The sequence below is a fragment of the Thunnus maccoyii genome, chromosome 11, assembly GCF_910596095.1.
Source record: "Thunnus maccoyii chromosome 11, fThuMac1.1, whole genome shotgun sequence".
NCBI lineage: Eukaryota > Metazoa > Chordata > Actinopteri > Scombriformes > Scombridae > Thunnus > Thunnus maccoyii.
The window spans coordinates 15,663,173-15,686,372 of NC_056543.1; the positions used below are offsets into that span (position 1 = coordinate 15,663,173).

The 23,200-nt window shown below is 42.0% G+C and overlaps 1 protein-coding gene across 3 annotated transcripts in view; it reads right to left on the reverse strand.

Moving 5' to 3' along the window:
• The window catches only part of dip2a (disco-interacting protein 2 homolog A), an 89,380-nt gene that overhangs the window by 24,986 nt on the left and 41,194 nt on the right, over positions 1 to 23,200 (reverse strand). For all 3 annotated transcript variants that reach the window (XM_042425921.1, XM_042425920.1, XM_042425919.1), the window contains exons 2-6: positions 12,570 to 12,641; positions 7,119 to 7,238; positions 6,916 to 7,035; positions 3,194 to 3,463; positions 1,174 to 1,311 (exon numbers count right to left, since the gene is read on the reverse strand). In XM_042425921.1, the coding sequence (XP_042281855.1) occupies positions 1,174 to 1,311; positions 3,194 to 3,463; positions 6,916 to 7,035; positions 7,119 to 7,238; positions 12,570 to 12,641 (720 nt within the window). The remainder of the gene's footprint in view (positions 1 to 1,173; positions 1,312 to 3,193; positions 3,464 to 6,915; positions 7,036 to 7,118; positions 7,239 to 12,569; positions 12,642 to 23,200) is intronic.

A 23,200-nucleotide genomic window follows, 5' to 3' on the forward strand; every position in this document is an offset into this window, starting at 1 on the left:
AGAGGAGAGACACATCAGGAATGAATGAACACAACCCTGCTAACTCTGTGTGTGTGAGAATGTGTGTGTGTGTGAATGAGTGACTGAGGAATCTACCAACAGCCTGAAGTTAAGGAAGAGAAGACTTTTTTAAGGATGTTTTGCTGTTTTCTGTTACTTGAGGTATTTTTAATTAAATATGTGGCATGACCTGCATATAAGGTGTAGGTTTTAAATGTCTTAAACACCACCCGGCAAAACAGAAGGGAAAACAACAGCGTTGACATCTCTTAAAATTCTGTCCATGTGTTAACTCCCTTTTCCTTTATGTGTCAGCTAGGTGGGCTGCCTTTGTATTTATTAAGCAGTGAAAACCCAGACAACACTGATATTCTTAATGGCAGCGGATGAACAGCAGTAAGGTAAAGTGTTGCTCCAGTTTTCAGGCTGCTACCTTGTTAACACATTGGACAAAAATTCAAAGCAGCATTTCAGCTCTGATGTTGAATGAATGAGGATGGAAGCATGACAGGAACACATTCAAACTATTTTTATGGATCGGTCAACCTCATTGTCATCTGTGACAACTCAGCATTCAATGAACTCATACTGTGCAAATCATATTCATTTTTCTCTAAACGGTATCTCTGGTAATGTCTGTTAAATTTATATTTTATCACAGTAAAGACACCATCCTCATGGTGCTATTGTCAATATCTGCAATGGGGTGCACACTAGACTGCACTGTTTGAATGATGAATGATGTTTGGGTTTGAAGGCTGTTCATTTTATGCACTGATTCACTAACAACACGGTGAGAACTGACACAAGACTCAGCTCTAATAATTTGGTTTGCAGCTCACGACTCCGAAACAGCGTTGTAAACAATTGTAAATGTCTGTTTATCCCGAAAACAGGTAGGTAATTTATGTGGGGTTTTTTTTATATCAGTTAATGACATACAAAACATTAAAATAGAGACAAGGTGGTTTGGGAGTTTTTCCAGGGGCAGTGGAGAGGTGCAGTGTTACCATGGCAACACAAGAGGGTCAGTCAGCAGCTTGTGCCAGTCTGACAGGCAGACTGACTAAGGAGAAGACAGAGGGACAGACAGCAGGGGAGAGAGGAAAATGGGAGGTGACTGTGTTTCTGTGTGTGTGTGTGTGTGTGTGTGCGTGCGTGCAGGAAACTCACCATCTGCAGTCTCCATGACGCTGGTGTGGTGGTTGTGGCCACGGGAGACGCCTCGCACCGAGGCCACCTGGGGCCGCTCTGCATGAAGCAAGGAGCGCTCCGACAGCCCCGTCACGTCGGGGGGAGCTGTGTGGTTATCTGTGGTGGGTGGGGTGTCGGGGGGGGGTTGAAAGGTCAAACGCCAGGCCTACTCAGGGCTATCGCCACAAAATAAAAATACTACTTAATGCGTTAACAAAAAACTGACAGCTTAGGACATTGACTGAGGCTAAAAAAGCCTTTTTGTCATCTGTAAGTGACTGCAGAGTGTATTTTTTGCAAGGATTTCACATTTAACCTCCGTTTTAACTATGTGCTGTGATGATGAATGAATGTTTCTATTCATCAGATACATTCCCATCAGCAAGTCAACGTGGGACAAGACACCTTTGTAATATCTGAGTCTGAGGACATTATGACAGCCTCCATTTGTACTCCCTTTGTGTGCCCAACTTTACAATGAAGTTACATAAATTAACCAATAAAAGAATCTTTCATCCAGATCAATTACCCTAGAGGGGAACACCAAAACACCTTGCAATGCTACATGGGCAAATCCTTTTACATTACTTAAAGGCATCTAATAAAATCAAACTTAATAACGCAAGTGTGTTAGTGCTGTTTAGGCATTCAGATGTGGTGGGACATGGGATTTAAAATGTAAATTGGTGACAAAGTTGTTGTTGGAACCAAAACAATCGCTGTAAATCATGTGTAAATTTCCCCAAGAACTGCACCCTGAGGGATCCTCTCCCACACACCTAATAACTATAGGTTATACATGATGCACATATAACTTGTACATAGCACAAGCATATGATTTCAGAATGCCTTTGGTCATGTTTGTTTGGTCAATACCATCCCCACTACATAAAATTGCTGCTTATGTATGATGTCCTACTCATCTGAAGTGAACGACAGATACAGGATCAGAGTCTGAGGGGCCAAGGAACAGGGTTATATAGGAGATTTATTTACAGCTCCATCTATTCAGCACCAGTCACTGCTGCTACTTTATGACAGCAACCTTGAGGGGAGACTGGCTGGACAGAAATCAGACAGCTCCATCCTAATAGGATATGGTTCTGCCAGCAACACATACAGACACACATGAACACACACACACACATACACGGGCAAGACACCATCTCACTTTAATGCTGCTGCTTGAGAGAGACGGATGCCGATAAATCCACTGAATCTCATTAACTAGCTTGTGACACTCGCATGGCAACATGGAATGAGTAGCTTTGACGTGAAGTGGCTGTGAGCCCTTTCACATGACTGAATGACAGTGAGATGGCAGACAGAGACGGCTAATTAGAGAGACGTGAATTAAAACTGTAGCTTGTTCTCTTTGTTTTGCCTCATCAAGTGCGTCTGTGTATCTGGAGGGAGATAAGGCCTCGGCAGAAGCAGTTATGTAGGACACTGCTGTCTGTCTGCGATGTAGCTACGTATACTCGTAGAAAAACCAGTCTGAGCAACATAATACAGGTTCAGATGACAAAAAAAAAACTGATTGGCTAGCAATAATAGAATGTCTAAAACTTCTGCTGAAATCAGCAAATGTAAGATAATGGAAAAATTAAAAAGATCCGTCTGCAGACTCTCTGATTCATGTATACATAGAAAGAGGAATTTAAAACCACACTTTGCAGGGGGTTCTGCAGGGCTGTTAAATACTGTATGCGAATATAATTTAAACTTCTTCCACCAGCACACAATAATTTTAAACATCTAATACTGTTTTCCTTCTTGGCATGAAACGATTATCTCATTGTGGTTTTAAAATACCTTCCTCCTACAGCTAACACCCCACTAGACACATCTTTACATTTCTTTACAGGACTGCTATTAACTTTGAGCAAAACTCTGTCCAAACGTATTCACCTCTGGGCTAACTGGATGAGAGTGCTGTGTCGATTGACAAGGAAAATTGGTTTGTGATAGCTCATGAGACTGAGTGTGTGTCACTGACCTAGGTGGGTGTGTGCCATAAGGTCGGCCAGTGCAGTAGCTGCGGCGTTGGCGTTGAGGGCCGCGTGGGCAGTGCTGTTGGTGGTGGTGACAGATCTCCCTCCCGGGTGGGATGAGGTGGATGACGCGGAGGATGAGGTGGACGAACCCTGGATGACACGGTTAAACCAGTGCTCAACGGCTGGGTGGCCGTGGCCCTGGTAGGGCGTGGAGGTGGCCAGACGTCCCTGCCGGCGCAGCGAGCCCTCGTCTTCCGACGCTGAGGAGGTGTCTGTGTTTGACAGGTCAAGACAGGGCAGCGTCATAACACTGGACAACAACATGGGGCTGTCTAAAGTGTCACCAGGATAAAAATAAAAACAATGGTAGACTTCTGCAGGACTTAGATGATATGCTGATGATACATTATTCTACTTATACATACTGGAGAGAGTACATATAAGCCAGTGGGATGGTCAGATGATTTTGATGAAGATGATGATGAAGCTGTTAGGCTGAGGGAGGCTTTTAATTTTAATGTCTTATGTGGCTTCAATGGTAGAATCTATCTTTGATATTTGGCTGCCAAACCAACAAACAGGCACAGAGGCAAAAAGACCCACTGCAACTGTATGTGTACTATATATGAATAATACAGTGTGAAAGACTTTGACAACAGACAGACCAGAGTTTGTTTCATATTTGTAGACAAGGAGAGGAGTGAGAATAAATTAGGTGCTGCGGGAAAACAAGAGGTTGGACGTTATGTGTTTCTATCCACTACAGGTAGACAGAAAACTTAATATGAGGAATAGAACTAACAAAGGCAGCTTTTGAAGATAAATAACTTATGGTATAAACTTAGTTATATGTCTACAATGGGTATGGCTAGAAAACAATGTTAAATCACAGTCCTAAACATTGTTTAAAGACAAAATAGAGATAAAAATGTGAGTTTCTTTTAGTATGTCCGTGCATTTACATATTGCCTAACAGATACTGGTATCCCTGCTTGACAGCACTGCTGTAAAAATACACCCATACAGTGCTTGCATACTTAGGAAAAATACATACATAATACATAAAAAACTGAAATGTTCTAACCATATTTCATATCTAAAACTGGTGTAAAAGAAAACCTTACTGGTTGTAATATATGCTCAAGTTATTATGCCTTGGACTTAAAAACCCAGCCACTGATGATTTTACCGTCTCTCCCTTGAGGCAACTGTGAGCAGTTGGTCACAGCAAAAAATAGCCTAAAACAGGAACAACTTCAAAGCAAGGTAAAGATCATTCAAAATTAACACATTCCACTTCATCTGCCAAGCTCCCAGAAACGTTTGTTCTTTCAACAGAATCATTGAAGTTGCGCAAGACCAGGCCAGTCTGAGATTTGCATTCTGCAAAAGAGCTAAGTGCAATGAAAGAGCTGAAAGGGCTTAAGCATCACTCATTTGAGAAAGTGAACTATACTAGTTATAAACAACAGTTGTTTGCAGAATCACCAAGGTAGGTCACACTTTACGCTGTTATTACAACAAAACTCAAACACACGTCTCAAAATATTACACTTAAGTCTCTGGGAATACTGTACAGAATGAAAGCCTTAATAACATGGGAAACCAAAGCAACTCCACTGAGATAATGAGAGAGAGACATTTAGAAAACAAAGATTAAGACTGTGTGTGTGTGTATGTGTGTTGTGTGTGATCAGCACATGCCTGGTGGATGTTCTGTAAACTAATAAGCCTTCTTGTGATTAATCTGCCGACTAATCGCTCACAGTATGTACTTACAAGTTAACACCACCAATTGAAATCACCATTACCTTGCTCAAGCTTTCTCATGGCCTTGCAGAGACTGTCAGAGGAAGGCTGGAGGAGGTTTGATTATAACAAGCTCAAATTTAATGTCTCTACCACTAGCGGACTCATGGGGGTTATCTCGCATTTATGATTCTGTTTGTTATTCCTCTGCCTCTCTCCGATATCTCTCTCTATCTCAGTAACCTTGACACACTTGCACAGAGGGAGAGAAAAGAGAGGGCTAGAGAACAAATATTAAGTAGAAATAGAGAGGTGGAAAGAATGAAAAAGGAATTGAAAGAGAACAATAGTCACGGATAAACAAGAATAGATAGTTAAGAGTGAGTCAGAGAAAGACAGTGATTGAAGATTTGGAGGTAGGGACGTATATATAAAAGTGAGAACACCTAAGAGGAGACAGTTGCTCCTGTGTATTAATACAATACTGTGTTAAAGCACTCACTCACTTTTTTCTATAGAAAATGTAATCAATCCTCTTGGCTGAAACAACATCATCCTACTGGCTGGTACCTGACAGTAACAATGATGATACTATGAAATCTTTCATAAAGGAACATCCACTTTCAATCTACTCTTCTTCCATGTAGTATAAATGGTACAATACTTTTATTGAATAGAAAGGAGTCTACTAATACATAAAAAATAAATTAGAGAAGAATTGGATGTCAAGCATTGATGAACTGTTTTTGCATACATGTATTTTTATCTGTTAGTCCTAATGCTTTGTGTATACCATGATGGTCGGTCTGTGCAATGACTACTGTGTTGTTTCAATAAGGCTTCTTCTATCCAGTCAGGTCACACTGGGTTGAATGACAGGTCTGAAAGTATTACTGTTGGTTCTTGAGAATCAGACATGGGATAGTCAGACGTGAGGTGTTTGTGGTTGTGAGCCAGCCACTGCAAAAAAGCATGATAAGAGATTGAGAAGGAGATAGAGGAAAGTTAATTCACGTGTTGTCCACAAAGTATCTTTAAGGCCCTTGATAAACATTTGCTGATGTAATCTCATGAAGATTGCCACTCACAAATCTTAGACAACACAACCACACCTTGAAGAAGCAGTGCAGCCCCAGATTATCTTGTATGCACAATACCGTATATGATTTTGTGGATCTGTCAGTCACACGTATGCACCTTATCCCAGTAGATCACTTACAGCAGAGTGACTAAAAAAACACAAAGAGACCCCCTCCGTCTCCTGTTCAAACCCCAGTGTCTGAGCTCTTAATCCGGTTACTCGCTTCACCACTGTGTCCTGCCTCTTTACCCAAGACATGAGGCTCTAAGGCCCCCCACCAATTAACTCTTCAACACCAGTGATAAAGCCACTGCAGTGTTTGACTGGCGAGTCTTCTGTGATCAAATCTTACACGGCTATCTTACTGACTGACTGAGGATGAAATTCTTTCCTGGGGGAAATTCTTGAGAAAACAAAATTGCAGAATGTAGTAAACTGGAGCAAATTTGAATGAACTGGCCCACACAATACAAACTGTTATAAAAGCAGGCAGAAGGTCGACATTTTGAGACTATGTTAAAAATCTGATTATCGCATCCATTATGCAACACATGTGGGAAGGACTGCCTGGGAACATGTCGGTGAGAACTGAAGCCTTTATAGTCACAAAGAATAGACACATTCATCAAAATGCACATTTTTTTCCAGTAGCAAATGCTTGGCAACATCATCTTGGATCACTGGACACAACAGAGTGTCAGCATCCTACACTCCAATGCTCATGAGAACGCATGTAAACATCCCAGTGTGAGCACAGGCCTAGGCTGTGTGTACACAGATATGTACTGATGTACACAGTGTGTATGTGCTTCGGAGCTTGTCTGTACGTGCCTGCGGACACAGGATAAGCTCTGGCCTGGCTGAAGAGCAGGTTCATGGGAACAGAGGTCTCACCTGGTGGGGTGCATGCCTCAACAGAGGATTGAACTAGCACAGATCGTCTCTTGGAGGGCATGGGCATCTTCCTCTCTTTGTACTTTGCCAAAGCTGCTTGGACGGCTTCTGTGTGCAGATCTGAGGGAACATAAAAACACAGTTTAGCTACAGCATTAAAAAGGGCACCAGACATTTAAAACTCAACATAGACACATGATTACCAGATCTGAAGCGTTCATCCCTGGTGTTGGCAGCCCGAGACTTGTTGTGTTTGGAACCTGGGAGTGCAACTTGGGAGGAGGCCTGGATCCGGTTGTCAATTTGCAAAGAAGGATCTACACCTGCAGAGACAGAGGACCAGAGCAGCGAGAACACAGTCAGTATACTTTCTTTTAATGCTCAAAGTCAGAAATATTTGAAGCTTATTAAATCCTATCAATACATACAGTACACTCTTTGCAGAATGTGCCTTGGACAAAGAGCAACGCTACTGAATATTGCTCGACCAGATCAAGTATCCACAAGCTTAATGGTAATCCCTACTTAGGCTGCTTTCTTCTAATACAGTAGCTTTGAGTTGAGAAAGTATTCACTTTAATTAATCCAGCCTCTCTCACAGCTTTCCAGTTGCCTTCCAGCTTTCCAAGGGAAGCAAATGCAAATTACACAGCTGTAACAGAAAGGAGGTGATTAAGCACCATGAATGTCAAACAGACAACATCTTTTAACTAGAGCGTTTCTAAAATTATCAAACCCTCAAAGTCGTCATCCTCACACTGCTCCGCACTGCATGACGTAGGCAGTGATTCATCCTTTAGCTTATGCAGTTATCATTTCAGCTTCATTAAGAAACTCGTGGTTAGCATCAGAGGGGAAACCCAAGACTGCTGCCTGGAGGAAGGTCGCAGTTCGAGCTCCGTTAAGAGTCTTGCTACAACTGGCTTCGCTTCCTCTTCTTATGCTCTCATACTGATGTATTTGAAGGATGTATGAGCTTTTATCTCGTTGCACAAAGACTAAATCTGACCAAAAGGAACGAATGAATCAGAAGTTTGATCCAGATAAACCTCTTGACTCATTAATTATGTCAGGAAATTCTCATTACTATATAATGTTCTGCACGTTGAAGCTCTACTGCATAATGAAGGACAATATCACACACGCAGTACAACAGGAAGCTATCAAAGCGCAGCATCAGTACTATAACTCAGCAATACATCTAACAGATATAGTTTCCTGACAGTGGGACAAAGAGGAGAATAAACTTAAAAAGGATGCCTCTGTAGTTCTGTAGCTCAGTTTTGATAGACTATACAAACTAGTGCCACATTTCCACTACCTCCTGCTGGTTTCTGTCTGCAGCTGAAAAATTGTCTTTTATTTTTATTTAATCCAATGAAATCTGCTAACTAGGCTCATATGCTGAATATGCAGTAACAAAGACAACTGTAATTTCTCACCTGAGAACACAGCCAATTGTGTTTAATAGAACACACACAGTGGCACCAGTAGCACGACTTAAAAAGACGTTTATTCCTGAGTATGAGCATCATTGAGATGTTTTCACTGATGTTTTGATATTGTGTTTTTTTATTGTAAGATGAAGAGGAGTGATCTGGATGGCTACAAAGATAGTCATTTATACAAAGAGAGTATCATTTTTGGCGTTAGCAGTGATATTACAACATATTCAATGTGGTAATGGCTGAATGTGAGGGACTTATAATTAACACCACAACAGTCCAGCTCTTGAGAGACCCCTGCACATTTCATCCAGGGCTGCTCTGACTTTACTGGATACTGAGCCATGAGGAAAGCAAAAGAACTGTCAAAGGACCTGCGAGAAAAGGGAGTGCATGTGGCTATTTCAAGATGAACAATAATGGGCTGAACGGTCAAGTTGCCAGAAAAAAGCGGTTACTGTGCCAACGCCACAAAACAGCCTGCTAACAATATGCTAAACAGCAACTACACAAGCCTCAAAACAAGTTATTTGGAGTGATGAGACCAAAATTGAACTTTACGGTCACAACTATAGACACTATGAATGGTATATATCTTACAGATTCTCCCAGGGTATGTAGACTTATGACCACAACTGTACCTCTTTATTGTTCATCTTGAAACAGCCACATCCAACTTTCAGCTGAAGTTGTATGTGGGTTTTTCTTTGCAACCTGAACAATTTTTCTGGCAATTGTGGCTGAAATCTTTGTTGGACTACCTGACTGTGGCTCGGTATCAACACAGCCCTTAATTTTCCACTTCTTTATCAGAGCTTGAACACTACTGATTGGCATTTTTAAATCTTTGGATATCCTTTTACTGGTTTATAAAGTTGAACTCCCTTTTCTCGTAGGTCCTTTGACAGTTCTTTGGCTTTCCTCATGGCTCAGTATCCAGTAAAGTCAGAGCAGCCCTGGATGAAATGTGCAGGGGTCTCTCAAGAGCTGAGAAACTCATTGACTATTTATACACAGACACTAATTACAATCAAACAAGTCACAAGTGTGGAAACTTACCCTTCATAGCCATTTAAACCTGTGTGTGTCAACTTGTGTGTATATTATCAGGTCAAACATTCAAGGGTATATAAACTTTTGATAAGGGCCATTTTGGTGATTTCAGTTTTAATTATGATGTAAAAAGGGCAAATACAATTATGTGAAAATAAATGGCTTCACCTGACCACTATCATTAAAAAAAACAAAAGTTTTCAACATCAGTCATTTTTTCCAAAATATGGCCGATATTTCACAAATTCTACCAGGGTATGTAAACTTATGAGCACAACTGTAGCTGATTAAGTGGCCTGCTATGAACAGAGACTTAATCAAACTAACAGTAACTTGACTGAATCAAAATTAAACAAATGAGACTGGAACTACTAGTCATATTGTGGCATGATGGAAGGTCTACAAATCCACAAATGGGTGCCAAAATTAACAGTGCAGCTAAAAGGCATCTGTGACCAGACTGTGGACAAGTTTGAGGCTGTTCTGATATTGCAATCTCTGCTGACCCGTGACCCAAGAACCACACAGAGTGTCTGCCCTTGCTAGAAAACCCATTAGAAAACAGCCTTTTTCTACAGCGCCACATTCAGCCAACTAGATCCAACACCAAGCTGGCTGGCCAGTCAGCCGGCGAGCCAGCCATCAGCCCGCCCAGCTTTTCAGTGGCAGCTTAGTGGGGATCAGTGAGCTCCACGCTGTCAGCAACTCTCAGACAGCAGCAGCACACACACTGCAGTGCTGAGCAACATTCACACGCGCTTCAACTAAATCTACAAAATAACTCCAGTTCCAAATATTACACAAGGTCCAACGCAGCCTGAGGACATTTCAGGACACATAAGGCATGGGACACACGCCACATCCTCTGAGCATGGATAGACACATCAATATGTGCGGGTCCCTTACATCATGCAGACAGCCCAGTCAGTCACACAACGGCCTTTCCCCAGCGCCCAGAGGAAACAGGTCTATAGAACAAGCCAGGAAACCAGACCCCGTTGCTGGGCAGAAGACACTTCCCAGACACACCGGACTGAGCCAATCAGAGGCGTGCTCTGCAACAGCAGATGTTTTTATTGGCTCACAGCGAACTCTGATGAATTTTTAGCACCTGTCTGATGCAAAAACTTAATGGTGTGGCGGCTGATGACACACGTGCCGTGACTCGCTTCCTAGAGAGCAAATAAGCTTGGCTAATGTGTCAAGACTAATGTAACAAGACTACAGCTGTACACTAGAGTCACACACAAATTATTTTGCTTTGAATGAAATTTCACATGTACCTAATGTAAATGAATGAATAACAAATTCAGTTTGAAAGAGACTGCATTCATAAACAGCAAATGAAAAACTAGAGGTCTAAAAAAAGACCATCACTTAAGATAAAATTGGCAAACACAACCACCTGTATTCTCACTGAGGAAGTACAAAAATCTGATGCTGATGAACATACATTTACATGCCATCAGTCCTGTGTTAAGTATGCTGTCTCACAGTAAGTCCACACTCATTTACTCTCAAAGCTCACAGTAAGGCTCAAACGCCAACATATAAACATAGGAAATTAATCTGCTCTCTAACAATCTGGCTTTGTACACCTACTTTATTGCAGTTGGCACATGTGCTGTGACAGTGAAATACAAGGCAGTAAAACAGCTTATGAAATTTTGTATGGAGCTCAGAAGCCTACAGTCTATTGGTCTCCTATTTCAACCCTGCAGCTGTTAAACCATAACCCAGTGATTCATCCTGCTGGATGGATGTATTAAATCCCAATACATCCATTCATCCTGCTAGAAGCATGTGCTCTATCTGAAGAATCCCACCCTGCCCAAAGCCCATCCATTTCTGCTCTAGATCTATCACTTCCCCTCCTTCGGTGTTAGGATCCAGACGGAATGGATCTAACAATGAATCACAAAATAAACACATTACTCCATGATAACAAGGAGGGAGAGGGACAGCGAAAGAAAGGCAAGGATGGAGGAGATGATCCGCCCAAGCTAAATAACAGGCCTGCTAACTCCAGTGGAAATCCTTGAGTGAGCGGCCCACACCAGACTGGTTTCCACTGAGACTTGGCGTTCTGAGAACAGGCCAAACCAAAGACTGCTATGGACCCCGGAGAGAGGACAGAGAAGCATGAAGTATACAGACAGCGACTCCTCTCTGGGATTGACCACAAACCACTTCGACCCTAGTCTGCCCGATGCGGCTGGGACTGACTGCACGACTGGGGCTAAAAATACACTGAGTAGATATAGAAATGCATGTAGCTTCCTACACAGTCACAGTCAAAGAAAGATAATACAAACTGCCACGGAAACATACAGCTGGAGAACTTCACACCTCCCTGTTTTCAAAGTTAATACCTCTCTTCTCAAAACACCCACTGCCTAACACAGGATGACAGGAACAAACATGCACACACTAGCAATTAAAAAAAAAAAAAACATTCCTGAATATAATTAGTATTCTGTAAGACAAGGAAATTTACCTAAAAAATCATAACAACTTCATATCAAGAGCTTAGAATTTGCATTATGAGAGCAGCACACAAACAAACTTGACAAAATAATCCGATGGAGGATCTGTGGGTGACTTTGTGATCCAAACCTTGACCATTTAGTCCTCCATCATGTCTTCCTCCCTCTGGTTAGTATGATATATGGCTGATACAGGGCTATAGCATTAATAACACAGGTGACCACAGGTAAAGTCGTGGCCCGGGGAATCAAGGACACGTCAGCATTGGACATATCTCTCAAGTAGTTTTGTCAAAATTTTCTGCAGCATCTTTCACGACAACTTTATGACCACATGATATTCCATATTTTTAACTCTATTTCAACTTCTGCAGATGACTTCCGAACTTGTTTCAGACATGCTTTTAAATCGTTTTGTTACATTTTGGCATTTTTTATTTCAAATTTCTTTGTCGGATTTGTAAGCTGTAATCAAACTTGTTTTAATGACAAATGGAAAATATGTTATATGTAAATAGATCTGCGACTATAATCATAATTAATGACATTTCTTTTTTCTTTTTCTGTTTGCTTCTGCAAGGACACTATGCTAACTGCTATGCTAACACAGCTCCTGCCAAGTTAAATCCAGGTCTGGACAGTAAATTTTCTGCAGGCCTGTGTGCCTTACCTTGTATCTGTGGGATGTACGGTGCCAACAGCTTGCCTCTTTTCTTCTCATAGCCCTTCTGAGTGATGTCCCCTGTACAGAGACAGAGACAGAGAAATACAGAGGAATAGACAGACAGAGAGAGAGAAAAGGGGGGGGGGGGGCAGAGGGATGAGTCATTAGATTAGCTGTGCCCTGGTGTGTGTGTGTGTGTGTGTGTGTGTGTTTGCGTGCGCACAAGTGCCTCAGGATCACACTGCCAGGCTGGTTACACTGGCACCACGGGGCACCAGAGGAGGGTTGTGGTAGCAGATGACCAGCCCTCACCCACTGGATGTCTCTCTTACAACACACATATATATACATATATATATAGGAAGTGACATTGCAATTGTTCACCCACACCAGTATGAAAAGCACACTTGATCGATATGATAGCGTGGAGAATTTCCATTGAATACTTGGATGACAACATCGGCTGAGCGAGGGGCATTTAAAAGATCATTTGTCTGGTGCGTCTGGAACATTTTTCCTCCCAGCGTTTTTACCAGAAATAAAAATACTGCTGATGTCAGCATAAACTGAATCCGCCTCAGTTGTCTCCCCACACATAATTAAAAAGCGGTCTGTTAAATAAGGTCTTGCTGCATTTTAATTTAATAGCCTTGTTTGAAAGGAATATCACTGCACAGGCTTGGAATCTAACTTAAGGAAGAGAAAGAAGTAAGAGAGACAGAGGGACAAGGATGCAGACAGATGGACAAAGACAGAGGGTGAAGGTACGGGGCTAAGTAGTATTATGGCTCTGAAGATGCAGCAAGACATATAGCTTAACTCTTGGGAAGGTATAGACTAGACTAAGGAAGGATTACTGTATGCCAGTTGCTCAAATGGTGATGAAAACTGACAAAGGCACAACCATAATAAAACAAAAAAACATGACCCCAGCACTTCCTCTGTATTGGCTGCTAGTATTTCTGGTAATCAAAGCCAATAAGGTCATACTGTTAGGTCCATATCATAACAATCTGACAATAAAACAAGTCGATAAGTCTACAGCTATGCTAGCAGCTCTGTGAGGTTGTACTTGAGCTAAATGCTCTAGCATGAGGATGTTTAGCAGGTATAATGTTGATCATGTTCACCATGTTGGTTTAGCTTGTTAACATGCAAACATTTGCTAATTAGCACTTAACACAAAGTATAGCTGAGGCTGATGGGAATTTTATTAATTTTGCAGGTATTTGGTCATAAATCGAAGTACTGGACTGGAATAATTGAGATATTTAAATAAGAAACTAAAAAGTCTTCACTCTGAAAGTATTTCACTCTGAACCACAAATGTCAACCTCTAAGTAGAGCGAGAAAAAAAGTCAAAGGTTCACCAAAGTCAGCGGGATCCTGAATATGTGCACAAATTTTCATTGCAATCCATCCGATAGTTTCAAGATATTTCAGTCTGGACCACAGTGGTGGACTGACTGACAGAGGCATGACACTAACGTGGCTAAAAAAGCAGCAAAATTTGTTTTGAATCTAATTTATATGCAGGCTACGCATAGTTTCATCATCATCGTCGTCATGTGACACAAGTAGTCTTATCTACATCACAATTTGGCAGAGCATTTCTGATGTTCATCCCCTGTCTAATCTGATCCCGGTAGCTGCAGTTTATCATTTTGAAGAACCCAGAAATACTTAACACAAACCAGCAAAACACAATATCTTTGCAGTGTGACATAAAAGCGAATTAAAACTGATCTCTTCACTAAATGACATTGTCACAAAAAATGTCAAAAATGAAACTCATCCATATCCACATGGGACTTGTTCAAAAGACAGAGAAGTAGGTCACTGAATTTAGAGTGTTTTGGCTGCTTGTGGTTTGTGGAGATGTGTGTTTCTGTATATCAGACACTGTTGTGGGCCAGGATGAGGCTGATGGGGTTGAAGCTCGATCTTTTGCAGACAAAAGACACATTGATTCACTCGGAGAGGGCTGACTGACAACACCTCTAACGCAAACCATGACAATGTACACAATACAGTTTATGACCTCTCTAACAAGCTCTATCCCACTCTAACACTCCTAAAAAAAAAAAGGCAAACAAAGCTGTGGAAGAAGTGAAGCCTTTTGGAAAATATGCAAGTCAAACAGCCGGTTGCAAGGAGCGTCGAAGTCAAACAGCCACTTGACTTGACAAATTCATTGTTTTGGCAGGAAGCAAGAAACGCTCTCAAACGTCGACGTGAGATCTGGTTGGTCAGACTTTCCATTGGATGTCAACACTTGAGGTCAATAAATAGGGATCACACTGTGTCTTTTATGTTAATCTCCACAGGCTCTCAGCAGGGGTCATTAGGGTGTGGGTCAAGTAAAAAAGCAATAAGTTCAATAGAGCTGTCTGAATAGAACAAATTGATCAATTCCTCCCCCTTTGTGATCACATTTCTTTATCCTACCTTGGGGAACACTTTACTTGCTTCCCATTGAAGCGATTAACCTTTAACGATTCACAAAAGGTTTACTGGCCACACAAAATCTTTTTGATAATCTTAAAGTTAATTAAGTTAAATTGGTTAAATACTGATGATGTATTTTTCCTAAATTTTATACACAAAAAAATTACATAATTATCTGCTCTTTCAGCGCTCTTGAACACAACAGTGTAGCAGTGTGAAGGCAGGTGTTGTTGGTCACACTGCTTGCCGCGCTGCCTGCTGGTCCTGAGTCACCAGTGACAGTTGAATGCCTGCACTGTTAAATGTCCAGGAGAGCTGGAGGCTAGCAACAATACAGCGCTGTCCACAGTCCAGGCCGGCTGACCTGACACTGACTCTTTCTGGTGATAAGTGTCTCTGTTTGTGTGTGTGTGTACACATCAGTATATGTCTGCGTGCATGCCAGCGTGTCTGAGTGTGCGCACCACAGCAGCCAACCAGCCTGACAACCACACAATAGAAGGCTATTCTCTGCGGCGGCTCCAAATTCTGGCTAGTGCTTCAGTGGCCAAGCAGCCCCAAGCACACACTGATCCATCAAGTTATGTCTCAGTGAAGCTAATCTTTTGATCTGAGAACAAACAGCTTAGTCATTAAATATGGAGGAATGGACTAAACCATTCAATGGTAAACAATGACCCTTACCAAGAGTCTCAAAGCAAAATAAAAAAAGTCTGAGGCACCAAAGCATCACAATATATACTTGCACATATGTGTGCATGCATGTGTGTGTCTGCATTTTTATGTAGGCCTATTTGTAGAAACACACTCCATTTCCCATTTCTGTTTGAGCTTTGAGTGCCTCCATAAGTGAAAAATGGGAGGTTTCAAAGGTCAATATGTGGCCTGCTGTCTGGGGAATAAGGGGCGGGGGTGAGGGAGGGGGGAGCGGGATGCAGGAAAAAACAGAAATGGAAGGATAGCTTGAGTGAGGCTTAACACCTATGCCAAATTACATCATCACAAGGGACAAGTATAGCTTACAGTGTGTCTACAGCAGAGAGGGAAAACCTTTATTTGACCTGCTTCACTCCCCTGTATTGACTACAGGCTTTGCAATGTAATTGAGCTATGATAAAAAAAAAGAAAGGTAAATCTCCGAACAAGCACATGGGAGGAGAAGTGGCGGGGGGGGGGGGGGGGGAGGGGGGGGGGGGGGTGAACGGAAACACAAGAAGGAGAGACAGAGAGAAAGAGGAGGAATTTCTCATGTCATGATGGTTTGAGACTCATCATCAGGGGCTCAGCTGGAAGAAGTTTTTCCTCTACTCAGCCCCCACATCCACCTTCACCGAGACCACGCTCCTTTGTTCCCTTCATCCCTCCACTCTAACCTCTTCACCTTCATCTCAACCCTTTGAGGGCTCACACCGTCTGCACATACTGAGCCTTTCAGTCATCTCCTGACCTCTAAAGACTTTTCACTTTTTAATTCCCTGCAGCTTTTCTTGCCGAGGGGAGACAAATAAAAAAGACAGAGAGGGATATCATGTCCACATTTTTTGGGGGGGTATAAATGCTAGACTTGTGATACTAGTTTTCATTCCTCTGAAGTAACAAGATGTGATTTCCCAGAGACCAAAGGCATTTTTGTTCTGGCACATCATGCAAGGTTGTTACCGTAAACATTCCTCTCACCCGGCCCTGAATCCAATTTTCAAAATAGGGATGGTCAATCTTGTGACACTCTAAACAGTGACAGCAAGAGAGCCGCTGTCCTTTTCTTTGTCTTATTGACTATAATTGACTGATGGCTATTGAGTATAATTGACTGATTGCTACTGAGTAGAGCTGGATCCTCCAATGAAAATTACCTTGCATCTTCCTAGACGGAGCTCTTCAATCAGGAGGAAAATACTGAAACACGGCACATTCTTCTACAAGCCAGCGCAAACATGTTACGGATAGACAACGAAGCTTTGAATGAAGACGGTGAGACTGGCTTTACTCAGGGTGTGACGTTTACCTTAATAAGACTAGTAAAAATAAATTGGCAGCGAGACAAGATCACACACATTTTCTCTCATCTTTTAGATGCAGAAAGATGAGACAGGGATGTCAAGTCTTGCTCTCAAGTATCTCCCTGGCCTGGGTATCACACACACACGCGCATACACAAACACACACACACACACACAAGCAGCAGAAACAGTAGCAGCTAGGGCTTGACAATTACACAGCAATAGTCTCAATGTTTAAAGCCCTGCATCTGTGTTTTCCTCTCCTGCTGGCTGCCCATTAAAAACAGATCCCACGCCGAGTGTGTGTTTGTGCAAGCAGTGTGTTTGAATATGTGTGTGTGTGTGTGTGTGTGTGTTTGTGTGTGTGGAGCGGTGAAGCCAGATTGTCTATGTGCCTGCCTGGCTATGAGTCTATCACAATAACCAACACTAGTGCTGGGGGATCATTTAATATCATAACATATAGTCTCTAATATACAACTTTATTGTTTCATACTCTCATATTGAAATATCATGGTTCACGGTTGTCATTAATCAACTGACAAGTAAAATTGTACCTAAATCTGATCTGTGGGCTGAAACAATTTGAAGAATATGAAGAAAAAAAATGCTTGAATATCTTCAGGTCTTTCAGTGTTGGTTGGAATTAATTGATAATGAAAACGATGGTTATTAGACATTAATAAGCACACTAATAATTAGATGATGCTGTGATACCAGTTTTGTCCATATTGCCCTTGGATAACGGTGAAAAATCATTTACCCTGAAATAAAACTAGTCATGTCTGTGCCACACTGCTACTCTCCTCTCCTCCTAAGTGACAGACACCCAGAGATCTAGCCCCACCCACCCTTAATGTCAGTTCCTGTGCCAGGCTGACCCACAATGTGCCAACACTGCTGCCGAGCCAGCGACCAAGCAGTCTGCTCTTCAGCCACAGAAAACCACAGCTTAATATTTAAACAGGGCAGCATTTGCTCTTTTGGCTTGTGTGTTGATTCCAACAAAAGCAGATGTGTCCAGCTGTCATTTAGCAATAGCTGTCCCACATACAAATGTTGGTTTTACACATTTGGATTAAGCTTTATTGTAGACTGGTGCAGAAATGTTTAATTTTTCCAGTGCATACTTGCAGTGGAACCAGGAGTGACCCATTATAAGTGTGCATGGTCGGCTCTCTGCGTTATTCCTCTCATTCTCAACGTCCAGTGCAGATAAGATGTGATATACATGTGCTATTCACAACTTTACCTGATGCACAAAACAAACCTGTTACTGTTGTGAAAAATGAGCAGGGATATAAATAAGTACAGAGGCAAAAAGAGAGAGAGAGATGGAGAAAGAGCAGCTCCACACCACAGACTCAACCACATGTCTAGCTTATTATGCTGTCTACATGACAAAAAAACACTGAGCAAGCAGCATAAAAAGTATATTAACAGTATAGTGTGCAATGACCACAACAGACCTCTTTTCAATTGTTTTATCAGACAAAGACAGAATCACTCACATGCAGAAGCCAGAGGAGCAAGCAGAGCAGCGATGATGCGTCTCCATCACACACAGAGAGAGAGGGATGCTCGGACGGATGGAGGGAGGGACAGCAGAAGAAGAGGCCAGCGGCAGAATAAACAGGCAGTCGGGTCAGCAGAGGCTAACCAGCTAACAGGCTAACAGGCAAACTCTAGAAGTCCTCCTGCTGTCATAAGTCAGGCCCTTCAACATCCTTTGTTTCCTCTCATGGTGAGAGCAAGAGAGTGAACGAACCCCATCTCGCTTCCCATCCCTTCCCATCACTCCCCTCCCTCTCTCAAACGCAGCGCACCCGACTCCCCCCCCTCTTCAATCGACTGCCCCTGCCACCCCCTCCCCTCACTCTCTCTCTCTCTCTCACTCTTTCCATCCTTCTATCCCTCCCTCCCTCCCTCCCTCCCTCCCTCTCTCTCCTCCCAGCTAAGGTCTCCACACAAAGCCGAGCTAGGCTCCAGGATTAGGGTGTCAAAGCAGACCCCTGCCCCCCACCTTCCCACGTACCAATCTCACACATACACACACACACTGTACAAAACTATGAAGAGGCTTCGTTAGCCTGTTACAACACGTTTATGCAGGTCAAGTTACAGAATATGCAAGTCTTGTTTCACTGTCAAGAGGAAGTTTCTACTGTATCCTGCAAGAAAACATACCCATACTCTTTTACCTCTAGAGGCTGTATTGCTACAGTAATTTACATCTTCACATTGCTTTGTGAAAAATGTGGCGTATATTTTAGAGTGAGGGAGAAGCTACGTTTGGATAAGATTAGGCTTATCGCGATGAGGAGACCTTTGATGTGGAGGAAAACACTGCCCTGTGTTTAGAGTGGTTGGAGATAGAGTACTATAGCAGTCCCAGCTGGCTTATCACCCCTAAGTAAGTGTGTGTGTGTGTGTGTGTGTGTGTGTGTGTGTGTGTGTGTGCATTCGCATTTCATTTCAGAAATTAGAGACCTATTCACCCTATGGCAGTAAATTTCAATGAATAGCTGCATATAATTGGGCTCAATAATTGCTTGCTAGCACACATTAATGGACCTGTGCAAACACTCCGTCAAACACCCACGTACAATAGATCATCTCCTCTGTGTCTTTTTTAATACTTTAATTTTTATTGTTTTCAGCTCTGGACACAACAGCATGAGCACACATACAATATAATACTACAAAAATAGTTGTTTAGGTCAACTCAGACATGTGTATACGTTCCCTTTTCCAGTTATTCTCTATCCTGTCAGTTAAGTTACTTGTTTGGCATCATGTTTCATATAAGTAATCCACTTTTCCCAATTCTGAATGGTTGTTTAACTTTTAGCAGGTAGGTCAACTTTGATTGAACAGATATCCTGGACAATATGGAACCATTGCTCTTCCCTGGACGATCAGCTTTACAACAATTTCTAGTTATAGTTTTTTGTTGGCTGTAAGCAAAATTTTTGCCAGATATCTATCTCGTCTTTGTACTGCCTCCTCAGTGTTCCCTAGGTGCACCACAGCACATTGTTTTGGAATGAAATATCCCATAATCAGTTCTCCTGTTTCAATACACTGAGACGAACGACATGTCACCTTGGACCAGTGAGTCAGTCACCCTCTACATGTTGGTTAAAGCCTGTACATGATCACAAGCTATTCACATGTTAAACCCCTGTACAGTGTAATAAGTGCTACATTATGAACCTTATAATTAGAGCTGAGAGGATTAATCGATTAACTGATTGGTGGATCGACAGGAAATGAATCGACAACTACAATTTTGATCATTGATGTGATATGAGGATTTGATGGTTTTCTTTGTCATATTTGATAGTAAATTTATTTGAGTTTTGAACTATTGGCTGTATAAAACTAGCGATTTAAATACGTGATCTTGGGCTCAGCAAAATGTCCGTTTTTTTCAAACATTTTATAGACAAAATCAACTCATTAAGAAAATAAGATTACTCAATAATGTAAATAATTGTTGCATCCTATTTTATAATGATCAATTTTCGATTCAGCTGGAAGAAATGTATGAATAATATGTCTTGCCTAATGTTCAAGGCTGTAGTTTGTTGTTGTATTGGACTGGTATACAGCATTATAATGATGTTCTTCTACATTGTCCCTGGACATCTCCAAATGACACAAAGATTTAAATTCAAGTTTCACAAAGGTTTATAGCTTATAAAAGTGTATCACATTCTTCGATGGTTTCCATTCTTTTGATCACTTCGTGTATATATTCAAACAGTCTGCAATACTTTTCTCAAACATGGCTTGTTTTGTTAGAGAGTAGACGGCATGGCATTTGCCCTAGACTTGTTTCTATCGTGGTTTGACTACAGGCCAAATTACTCTAAGTCACATACTGAATGTCTCTCAGATGAACAAAGCAGTACAGTACTGTACTTTTCAATCCAGCCAAGAGATATCGTGTAACCTCAAGGCTATAACTAACATGTGACTACAGATTTATTCCTTTGTACAGCTTGAGTCATACTGAATGACATGAATGCATAGTGTAAGATCATTTATGTGACACACATCCTACTGGAAGGTTAAAGACAGTCAGGGACGGGAGGAAAATGGTAAGTGTTGCAGAAAAGAGGGGTTGATTGAAGATGACAAGGAGCTTGACACTAAGAGCCAGCTGGAGAAACGGAGGGGGGCGGGGCCAACGGGAGGAGGCTTTAGGAAGAATTTAGAGACAGAAGGGGGTGGGAGAGGAGAGCAAAGAGAGAAGAGAGAAAAAAGGAAGGAATAAAGGAGGATATGATTAAAAGGTAATGACTTCCTTTTCCTTTCACCAGACACACAGACACATGCTAACACACACACACACACACACACACACACACACACACACACGGACATCCCTGAGCCTAAAGCGCTGGGGCGTCTCTCAGTCTCCATCCATCAGCGGTTCAAATCGCACTGTCGCATCGCTTTTAATTAAGTAGTGCCAACGAATTAGGAGACTGAACGAACCCTCCATTACCACTTTGCTAATACATAACCTCCTCATCACATATGCACACTCACACATACACACACATAGCCCAAAATCCGCCTCCATCCCCCAGGCTCTATATGGCTGGTGAGCAGACAGACAGCGTGAATAATAAGACATTAGATGCAGCGCTGCCTTACACAGAGGGCCCTGCAGCTGTGCACTGATTTGGGGAGCAGACGAGAGGGGGGCCATAATTAACAGTCACAAATAAACACTGATACTGTATGCACATACATCAAAGGAACACACACATACACACACACACGTGTGTGATGCTTGCACCAGTTTTCACAAAGACGCAGATGCAGATCAACTCAAGAGCAAATACTGAAGCACTTAAATCAGGGATCGAGCCAGTGCACACACATGAACAGTCGCACATAAACACACAAACCTCACACACTGGTCTCTGGTTGTGTGAGATGTGAAAGTATGCGTGATTGAACTGGTGTGTGTGTGTGTCTGTCTTTGTGAGGGCCAAGACCTCGACCGAGAGTGATGACATTTTTGGAAGATAAGGAGAAATTGGCCAGTTCTCACTTTTTCAAAGGGCTGTTCAAGGGTAAAGTTTGACTTTAGGTTTAAGTTAAGTTTAGGATAAAGTTTGGGCCTGAGCATGATGGTTAAGGTTAGGATAACGGTCAAGAGACTGTAGTGTGTCAATGAGGGTCCTCACAGATATCTAAACACAAATATGTGTGAGTGTAAGTGTGCGAGAGTGTGAGAGCGTTGGATCTGGCTGCAGTCCAAACGTATTCATCTCAGTTCCATTCAGACACATGATACGCTGGCTGGACTGAGCTGCACAGTAACTGTGCGATGTGCTGCTATTCTGGCTCTCAGCCAGAGTTTCATGACGTGTAAACATGCATCTCACCTACACAGATGGCAGCAGCAACCGTCATATCCAACATCACGCAGTGCAACTGCACATATGGCTCACTAACACCACCCTGAACAATGACAATGAAGAGCTAGTGCAGGAAACAATAAATCTAATCTGTAATCCTGTTGACCTCATCATATATATATATATGCACATCACACACACATATATATATTATACACATAGATATATATACATCACATATATATCCTTTACTATCTAAACCTGCTGGAAAGAAGTTCCAGAGCCCAGAAGAGGACTGGACAAAATAAACTCATAATAAATGATGAAGTAAAATAAACAAATTTGAACCATAACTTATATTATTATGGTTACATCACTAGGCTATTTATAAAATGAACATAAAGATAAATGGCAACAGTCTAGAAATGCAAGAACTGTGTAGTAGAAAATTATTATTTCACACCAGAGTCTCTCATTATCTGTAAGTGCTTTCATGTTCCCTGTGTGTGTCTCTATGTGTGTGATTTGTAGAGCGAGACATCTGTGTGACAGGCGTGACCGGTGTGGGAGCCTCAGAGTAAAGAGTCTGCCATGAAACATGAGAATCTGTCTGCAACCAACAAACACCACTCTGTCTCTACTCCAGCTATACTGATGGACTAACTACTATATTTACATGTTTAGCTCAGGAGTGCCAACCTTACTGTACTCGCTAACGTTGCCCTGCCGGTTCATTTCTTTAATGGCATGCCTATAAATCAGCTCTGCTTGTGGTGACGGCTACTGGATCTCCCTTGAGCCACAGAAT